This window comes from Penaeus vannamei, unplaced genomic scaffold (assembly GCF_042767895.1).
Source record: "Penaeus vannamei isolate JL-2024 unplaced genomic scaffold, ASM4276789v1 unanchor4559, whole genome shotgun sequence".
NCBI lineage: Eukaryota > Metazoa > Arthropoda > Malacostraca > Decapoda > Penaeidae > Penaeus > Penaeus vannamei.
In genome coordinates, this window is record NW_027217539.1 from 2,501 (window position 1) to 12,892 (window position 10,392).

Sequence of the window (10,392 nt, forward strand, 5' to 3'; positions counted from 1 at the left end):
ACAAGAAAATGAGGATGATGAGGAGGATGAGAAGAAAGGTAGGAGGAGGAGGGAAAGGAGAGAAAGGCGGGGGTGAAGGGGGAGGGAGGGTGAAGGGGAGGGGTGGGGAGGGTGAAGGGAAGGAGGGAGAAGGCTGAAGGGGGAAGGAGGAGAAGGCTGAAGGGGGAGGGGGAGGGAAGGGGGAGGGAGGGTGGAGGCTGGGAGAAGGGTGAAGGGTGGGAGGAGGGTGAGGGGGGGGGGGGTCAGACGCGTGGTCAATAATAAGGCTCTCGCATCCTTATGCTTGGCGGCGAGCGAAGGTGCCCTTGTTTGTTTACGGCAGTCGAGGGTGCCACTTGCTGGGGATGGTGCCACTCAGTGCCATCGGAGGGGGCGGGGAGGGTGGGGGGAAGGGGTGGGGTATCAAACGCAAAGGAGGTGGAATGAGGTTAGGAGGAGGAGGAGAAGGAGGAGAAGACGGGGGAGGAGGAGGAAGAGAAGAAGAAGAAGGGGGAGGAAGAGGGGAGGAAGAGGGGAGGAAGAGGAGGAGGAGGAAGGGGAGAAGGGGAAGGGAGGAAGAGGGAGGGAAAAAGAAAGGAGGAGGAGAAGCAGGATAAGAATGAGAAAGAGGAAGAGGAGAAAGAAGAAGAGAAGGAAAATCTTAATAATAAAAAAAAACACAAAAGAAAGAATTAGTAACCAGAACAAGATAAAACAACAGAAATAAAAATATCATAAAAAATACAAACCAACATCTATCATAACAATAGCATTAAGATCAATGAAAATAATCTTGTTATTATTTCACTCGTCATATGATTTAATGATAGTCGTAGGAGAATTCATAATAACAGTAGTAGTAGTAGTAAAAGGAGGAGGAGGAGGAGGAGGAGGAGGAAGAAGAAGAAAAGGAGGAGGAGGATCAATTAAAATAATGATGGCGGTGATGATGAAGATGATTATGATAATAATATTTTGATAATAATAATGGTGATAATAACAATAATGATGATTATAATAATACCGATAATAATAATAATAATAAAAATAAAAATAAAAATGATAATAATAATAGTAATAGTAATAATAATAATAACAATAATAATAATAATAATAATAATAACAATAAAACAACAACAATAATAATAACAATAACAACAACAATAATAATAAAAATAATAATGATCATAACAATGATAATAATAATGATAATAACAATAATAATAATAATAATAATAATAATAATAATAACAATAATGATGATGATGATGATCACAATAACAATAATGATAATGATAATATTAATGATATTAGTAGCAATAGTAATAACCATGATAGTGATAATTATAAAATTATCATCATTCGTAATAATAATCATGATAATGATAATGCCAATATCAATAAAAACAACAATAACAACAACAGTTAATCATAATGAGAGCAAGAATAAGAAGCGAAGAGGGGGATAAGAGGGGGAGAGAATCCTATTGGCAGAAGGATATGGAAGTCCTTTGGGTCCCTGAAGTGGCTGCAGGAGGGCGCCGGGCGGGGGGAGGGGCGGGGTGACTGTGATGACCGAGTGGGATGGGTGAGGGGGTGGAGAGGATGTGGGGTTGGTGGGGGGGTGTAGGGGTGGGGTGGGTGGGTGGAGGGAGGAAGGTGTGAGTGGAAGGAGGATGTAGGGGAGAAAAGGTGACTGGGAAGGGGTGGTGGATGGGGGTCCAGAGGGAGGAAGGTGGGGGTTGGTGGAGGGAGGAAGTTGGGGGGTGGGTGGAGGGAGGATGGTGGGGGTGGGTGGAGGATGGGGGTTGGGGGGCGGACAAAGAGGGGAGAAAGGTGACTGAGAGGGGGAGTGGGAGATGGGGGGGTGGGAAGTGATGGTGATGTGGAATGGGTGATGAGTAGAGAGGTGAAAAAGGAGCTTGTTTTCTCATCAGTTGGTGATGAGTGTTGGGATTTACAGAATGAGCGACAGGTAGAGAGTGAAGCGAGAGGAGGGAGGAATGAATGGGATACATACATATATATATATATATATATATATATATATAAAAGAGAGAGAGAGAGAGAGAGAGAGAGAGAGAGAGAGAGAGAGAGAGAGAGAGAGAGAGAGAGAGACAGAGAAGAGAAAAGGAGAGAGAGAGAGAGAGACAGACAGAGAGAGAGAGAGAGCGAGGAGGGGAGTCAAGGTAGGAAATTCTGCTTTGGATGATGAAATCGACGCTGAAAGGGAAAAGGTAAGACAGACCAAAGCAGTAACCAGAAATAAAAAGAAAAAAGCGACATAACTCAAATCCCCCCCCCCCTCCTCCAAGCCCTACCCACCTGTCCCTCCCCACCCCCCTCCTTGCGAGGAATCCGGCCAATCTTTGAACTTCATTAAAACACAATGCCACCGCAGGAGTGACATCTAGCGGGGCGCAGGCTTACTGCCGCGCCACAAGCCTTCGCTCGCGCGCGCCGCGTCCCCTTGGCCTTCGCTCACCTCGGGTCCAGTCCGCGCCCTCCTCGTCCTCCTCCTTCGCCCCAGCGCCTCCCCTCGCCGCCCCGCCCTCCAGAAACCGGCCTCCGGAGCCTCGAGGACGAGGTAAGCGACGGGAGTCGAGCTCGAGCGGCCCGGCCCCGGAGCCAGGGACGAAGGGCGCGCGCGCGGGGCGAGGCCCAGCGAAAACGCCCGCCGGGGGAGGCGCGGGTGCCATACCGACTCGCCCCCTCCTCCGCCCCGGCCGGCGAGGCCAGGCCATATTTCATCGTCTGCTTCGTACAAAGGATCGCGTCTCCCTCCGTCCTCCCCTCCTTCGCCGCCCGCGAGCGAAGCCGAGGCGTCTGCGCTCCGACGCCGACGCCGAAGGGACTGACTAAGGCGCCTAAAATGCGCTCCGCCTGCCTGATCGGCGCGGAAATCGGACGCCCTCGGCGGCGGGCGCGAGGGGCGCGTCAGGTGCCTCGGCGCTTGGGCATGTCGGAGGCCAGGCGCCGAGGCCGATTGGCTGCGCCCTTGCGTTCCGCGGATGCCCGAGGGACGTGTCTGCACCTGTCATGCTCGCTGCGGGGCCACGCCCGTCTCTCCGCTGACCCATGCTCGCTGCAGGGCCTCGACTTGCTGCCTCGAGTTTTAGCTCAAGTGCGAGATGCGTCTCTCGCTCCTCCAGCGGCCGAGGGGCGCGTCGTCACAACCACAAACTCCAGTTCGAATAAATAAAAAGGAAGGACTACCCAAGTCACGTGACGTCTCCTCACCCTCGTCCTCCCCCGCGAACCCTCGCCGCCGCAGCCGCAGCCGCGTCCGCAACGGAGCCCCGCAGGCGGCCCTGATCTCCTTACGCCCCTTTGATCGAGCTCTCGGCGTTGCATGATCCCCTTGGCTGCGCCTCCAATCCCGCCCAGGACTTAATCGAAGAAGGAGAGCCGTGAACGAGAAGAAAGAGAGGCAGAAAGGCCTCGACCCTCCTCCGCCCCCCGCGGCTCGTCACACGGGATCCTCCGCCGCGTCCCGAGGATCCGATTCTCCTCGTCTGGCGCGCGAAGAGCGTCTCGAATCCCCTCTTGTGTCCAGAACGATGCTCCGTTATCAAGCTGTCCGCGGCGGGCATTCATATCTCTTATGATTCGTGTGCTGGAGTCCATAAAGGCTTTCTGATCCTCTTTTCTTGGGCTGTGATACCGACTTTGGGAGCCTATAAAAGGATTCTCTCACCGCCGAAAGAGTTTATTGTTGCTGCGCTTATATCTCTCGCAGTCACGTGGGTCATTGTGTGGCGGCGGAGCGGCGGAGCGGCGGCCGCGTCGCTGTTTGGACGTCGCGGCTCCAATTCGCGGACAGAGGACGGTGAAATCCCGCTTTCACGACGCTCAGCCATGTTATTGCGGTTCCTTTATCTTGCGAGAGGCGCTCGGGTCAATATTTTCATCTTTATCAATATCGTTATTGGTGCTCTTGGCATTTCTGTCGTTGCTTTGTTGTTGTTGCTGTGTTTCTCCTTATGGTTCTTCTTCTTCCTTTCATTATTATTAGTAGTAGTATTTTCATTATTTCTATATTCATTATTATCATCAATATAATTATTATCATCATCGTCATTATTAAATAATTATCACTATCATCATCATCACCATCACCATCATTACATAATTATCATTATTATCATTATCATCAACATTTCATCCTCATTATCATTTTTATCCTTATTATCATTGCTATTATTAGTTTCATAATTTTTGCCATTATCATTAATGATATTTTCTTCATTGTTCCATTATCTATCAAACACATTGATTCATTACCATTACCACCATTGCCCCTACCATTTCTAATCAATCCTATCCCGTTCCTCTATCATCACCGTCCTTTCACACTATCATCACCATCAAAGCTGTTCGCGCCGCTGGTTTAATGACCTTGTAAAAAAAAATAGAAAGAGAGAAAAAAAAAAAAACTTTTGTCACTCTTATCTTTATCTTTAACGAGATCGCCGTCACCAGACGACTGTATCTTATATCTTATCTTAAGGAAGTCGCAGCAGCCACGGACTCTCAACAACCGCGCCTATAAAAGAGATGGATAAATAAAAAAATAAAATCCACGACCCCAAACACCTGTAGCGCAGACCACGACACAACTCCCGTAACACCCGTAAATTTGAAGGAGTCACCCCTACCTGTTGGCGAACGAACAGAAAACGCGGCTTAAAAAACGAGAAATACCTGTTATGCCGACGTTAAAAAAGAGACAAAAAAGGCACCGACATCGACGTGCGTGGAGATATATGGCCGGGTTGGGTGGACAAAAGCGGTCTTAAAGGCGAAACTAAAGGCACAGTGGAGAGGCCATAAAAAGCCCGGCGAAGGTGGGTCCAAAGGGGCTTTTCGGGAGCTCATTTGACCCCCGCGGCGGACACCTCGATAACGGAGCATCGTTCTGGACACAAGAGGGGATTCGAGACGCTCTTCGCGCGCCAGACGAGGAGAATCGGATCCTCGGGACGCGGCGGAGGATCCCGTGTGACGAGCCGCGGGGGGCGGAGGAGGGTCGAGGCCTTTCTGCCTCTCTTTCTTCTCGTTCACGGCTCTCCTTCTTCGATTAAGTCCTGGGCGGGATTGGAGGCGCAGCCAAGGGGATCATGCAACGCCGAGAGCTCGATCAAAGGGGCGTAAGGAGATCAGGGCCGCCTGCGGGGCTCCGTTGCGGACGCGGCTGCGAGGGCTCGAGGGGGAGGACGAGGGTGAGGAGACGTCACGTGACTTGGGTAGTCCTTCCTTTTTATTTATTCGAACTGGAGTTTGTGGTTGTGACGACGCGCCCCTCGGCCGCTGGAGGAGCGAGAGACGCATCTCGCACTTGAGCTAAAACTCGAGGCAGCGAGTCGAGGCCCTGCAGTGAGCATGGGTCAGCGGAGAGACGGGCGTGGCCCCGCAGCGAGCATGACAGGTGCAGACACGTCCCTCGGGCATCCGCGGGACGCAAGGGCGCAGCCAATCGGCCTCGGCGCCTGGTCTCCGACATGCCCAAGTGCCGAGGCACCTGGCGCGCCCCTCGCGCCCGCCGCCGAGGGCGTCCGATTTCCGCGCCGATCAGGCAGGCGGAGCGCATTTTAGGCGCCTTAGTCAGTCCCTTCGGCGTCGGAGCGCAGACGCCTCGGCGTCGCTCGCGGGCGGCGAAGGAGGGGAGGACGGAGGGAGACGCGATCCTTTGTGCGAAGGAGACGATGAAATATGGCCTGGCCTCGCCGGCCGGGGCGGAGGAGGGGGCGAGTCGGTATGGCACCCGCGCCTCCTCCGGCGGGCGTTTTCGCTGGCGCTCGCCCCGCGCGCGCGCCCTTCGTCCCTGGCTCCGGGGCCGGGCCGCTCGAGCTCGACTCCCGTCGCTTACCTCGTCCTCGAGGCTCCGGAGGCCGGTCCCTCGAGGCCGGGGCGGCGAGGGGAGGCGCTGGGGCGAAGGGGGAGGACGAGGAGGGCGCGGACTGGACCCGAGGTGAGCGAAGGCCAAGGGGACGCGGCGCGCGCGAGCGAAGGCTTGTGGCGCGGCAGTAAGCCTGCGCCCCGCTAGATGTCACTCCTGCGGTGGCATTGTGTTTTAATGAAGTTCAAAGATTGGCCACGGAATTGTGCCGTTCGACGGCCGCCCCGGCCGGATTCCTCGCAGGGGAGGGGGGGGGGGGTGAGGAGAGACAGGTGGAGGTAGAGGTGGGGGGGTTTAAGTTGTCTCGACTTTTTTCACTGTTACTCTGCTGTCTTACTTTCTCCATTTCATCTTTGATTTCATGATGTCTTCCCATCTCTCTCTCTCTCTCTCTCTCTCTCTCTCTCTCTCTCTCATACCTCCTTTTATTCTACTCTCTCCCTTTCATTCATTCTCTCTCGACCTGAACAGTATCGTGTACGAATGAAGTGATCGTTCCACAACAGAAAGAACCTGGGAAATGACTGACCTCGTTGTACATGATGTCCTATGACAGTCGACTCAACTGAAATTACAGGTTGATACGACTTGCTAAATAATTTGGAATTAACGGTACGATATAAGAATATCTATTATGCTAAATTATTTGGAATTAACGATACGATGATACAGCTACTCATCTTAAGATCACACCATAACAGAAGTCAGTTTACCAGAGTTGTTAAAATTACTGAAGACACATCACCCTTCTGATAAATATCTTCATATCACTCACCTGATTTTGTTCAAAAATTTAGAAATCACTCAAGATAATAATATTTCCAGGAAGTGAGTTCATCCTTCCCAAGTGACAGACACACACAAAGGAAAGAGAAGTCCCCCTCCCCCCCCACCCACCCCAACCTCTAGGGTCTCCAGCCCACGATTTAAAGGGAATCACCGCATTTCTCTCCGCGTGTGGACGGACTCTCTGCTCGAACTCCTGCTACATTATTCGCTCTGGCGGTTAAGGCTAGATCAGTAGCAACTCGAGGAGGTCATGGCGTCTGACTCTGTTTATAAAAAAAAATAATAATAAATAAAAAAATAAACATCTGGGGTTTATTTTGATGACGTCATAAAAGTTACGGATGCTTTGTGAATAGGGTCGATCACTTTGGAATCTTCAGTTTTCAAAAATTATGGAAAATAATGATTTTAATGGTTATATTTTAATTGAGCAATCATCAAAACAGAAGCCATGACATCTCCTCGGGTTGCTACTGATCTAGCCTCTCCCCTGCACGTAAGCTTCTGAACGTTGGTCGGTATCAGCTTCGACGCCTGCTTCAGAAACTGCTTCACGAGGGGCATCGATACATGCTACGACGCCTGCTTCACTACCTGCTTCATTACGAATATTAAAACTCCCTTATAAAAGAAAAAAGAAGAATATTAACACCTGCTTCAGCTCTTACTTCAGAACCTGCTTCACCACGGATATCAACACCGGTTTCAGAGCTCGTTTCACAAGCTACTACTTCATCACGAATATTAACACCTGCCTCAGAGCCCGCTTCACTACTTGCTTCAACGCTTGCTTCAGAACCTGCTTCACCACGAATACCAACACCTGCTTCAGACCCCGCTTCACTACCTGCTTCACCACGAATACCAACACCTGCTTCAGACCCTGCTTCACTACCTACTTCATCATGAATATCAATACCTGCTTTTGAGCTCGTTTCGGAAGCTGCCTCAGCGCTTGCGTCAGAACCTGCCTCACCACGAGCACCAAGAGCAGCATTTCTACAGCCATCTTCTGCCGATTCTCCCAAGGGAAGCTCATGATGCGGCAGCACATTCCTCGACAGCAATTCAAATGGTTACATTCTTTCTCTCTTTCTCTTTCTCTCTCTCTCTCTCTCTCTCTCTCTCTCTCTGTCTCTCTCTCTCTCTCTCTCTCTCTTTCTCTCTCTCTCTCTCTCTGTGTCTCTCTCTCTCTCCTTCTCTTCCTCGCTTTCTCTCTGTCTGCAAAGTGGAGTGATGGGTGGGATGAAATATTTGCATGGATGTAGGTATGTATATACATATATATGTATGTATATATACAAACACACATACATACATATATATGTGCGTGTGTGTGTGTGTGTGTGTATATATTAAGCATATATATATATATATATATATATATATATATATATATATATATATATATATATATATATATATATATATATGTGTGTGTGTGTGTGTGTGTGTGTGTGTGTGTGTGTGTGTGTGTGTGTGTGCGTGTGAGGGCGTGTGTGTATTTATATATGGTGGAAGAGGGCATGTCCTGAGGATGGCATGGAGCGCTAATGGGAGAAGGCGGAGGGCGTGGGTTGCAGGGGGTGGGGAGGGTCACAGAGTGAAGGGGGAGGGGGGGTATATGGAAAGGTGAAGGGCTTGGGTGTTGGGGGGGTTGTGGGGGGAGATTGTATGGTCGTGATAGGGAAAGGAAGGGAGGGAGGTGGGGGGGGCGTTAGGGATGGGTGAGGGAGGGGGGCGTTAGGGGATGGGTGAGGGAGGGGGTGGGGAGTTCTGACCTCTGAATTAACCTCAGTTATCAAGCTCGTTTGGCTTGTCGGATGCTGTAGCCTTTGGTTCATCTCGGGGCTCATCTCAATTATGGGGGGAGGGGGAGGGGGGGGGGGGCTTCACTGTTATTTGATGAGTTTTTTTTGTTTTTGTTTTTTTTGGCTTTCTTGTTTTGGTTTGTTTGTTTTTGGATCTTTTTTCTTTTTGACTCTTTCTCTTTGTAAGTTTCTTCCTCTCTCTCTCTCTCTCTCTATCTCTCTCTCTATCTATCTCTGTCTCTCTCTCTCACTCTCACTAAGAGAGAGAGAGAGAGAGAGAGAGAGAGAGAGAGAGAGAGAGAGAGAGAGAGAGAGAGAGAGAGAGAGAGAGAGAGAGAGAGAGAGAGAATGATATAAGGGAGGGGAAGGAAGCAAAAGAGAAGTGGGAGGGGGAAGAAGACGAGGCAAGATAATCATCTTTCTCCCAGGCTGAAGGGGGGGGGGGGGGGTGAGGCAGGGGAGGGGGCAGGGAAGGGACTGTGACGTCATGAATTGGTGTCTTATTGTTGTGAATCTGAATTTTGTTTATTTTGTTGTTGTTATTTTTGTTGTATTCTTAATATCCATTATTTCGATATCAAATATTTGCGTCTGTTCGGGTGTTGTTCTCGAAATAAAGAGAGAGAGAGAGAGAGAGAGAGAGAGAGAGAGAGAGAGAGAGAGAGAGAGAGAGAGAGAGAGAGAGAGAGAGAGAGAGAGAGAGAGAAAGTGAGAGAGCGAGAGAGAGAGACAGAGAGAGGGAGAGAGAATAAGAGAGAGTGAGAGAGAATGGGAGAGAGACAGGAGTAATTATTCTCATTATCATCATTATTGTCACTGTTGTTATTATCATCAGTAAAACTATAGATATCATTATTGTTATCATGGTTATTATCCTTATCATCATTATCATTGTTCTTATAATCATCATTATTGCTGCTATCATTATTATTGTATTTTGATTACTGTCAGTGTTATTATTGTTGTTACTTTTATCACTATTACTATTATCATTGTAATTATCAGGACTGTTGTTAACATAATCATTCTTATTAATATTAACATCATATTAGTACTAGTGTTAGTGTTAGCATTAGTATAGTTTTTAGTATTAACATTATTGATATTAACATTAACATCATTATTATTAATATTGTCATTATTGTTATACACGCACACACACACACACACACACACACACACACACACACACACACACACACACACACACACACACACACACACACACACACACATACACATACACACACACACACACACACACACACATACAACAAAAATATCCCATACCCTCATCTTTCCCTCCCCTTCCCCTCCGATTCTCAGCCTCCGCCCTATCCCCCTACCCCCACCCGCAACCCTTACCCACACCCACTCCCCCCTACCCCCATCCCACCCTACCCCCTACCCCCACCCCTACCCTTTACCTCCTACCCCCTACCCTCTACCCCATACCACCCCCTACCCCTACCCTTTACCCCTCTCCCCCCAACTGCCTCCCCCATACCACCCCCCTCCCAACCTTTACCCCCTCCCCCCCTAACCCCCATACCCACTAACCCCTACCCCCTGCCCCTTTTAACCCCTCCCCCCTATCCACCTACCACCTACCCCCTACCCCCTACCCCCCCTACCGTCCCCTACCCCCGAGTCCGCGGACGATTAAGAAAAATGCCAAACCAGTGTAGTTAATTTCTATTCTAATGGCGGAACAAGCTCCCAGCCACACAGGGCCCCGATTAGCTTTTGTCCCTTGGATAAAGAGCCACAAATGACGATCTTTATGCGCAAGGGCAGGGTCGGGGTTTGGGTCTCCCCCTCCCCCCCCTCTCCTACCTTCGTCTCATCTCCCCTTCCATTCTTCTTTTCTTTTTTTCTTTATTCTTTATCTTCTTCACTTTCTTCTATTTCTTC

General features: G+C 49.6%; 1 protein-coding gene across 1 annotated transcript; it reads right to left on the reverse strand.

The window, feature by feature from the left end:
- Positions 1-7,145: 7,145 nt before the first annotated feature.
- Positions 7,146-10,230, reverse strand: LOC138861317 (circumsporozoite protein-like; the record flags this gene model as incomplete). Its single annotated transcript, XM_070120319.1, has 3 exons — positions 7,146-7,288; positions 7,320-7,688; positions 10,159-10,230. Coding segments are annotated over 3 exons (584 nt in total), but the record flags the coding sequence as incomplete, so codon positions are not given.
- Positions 10,231-10,392: the final 162 nt, after the last annotated feature.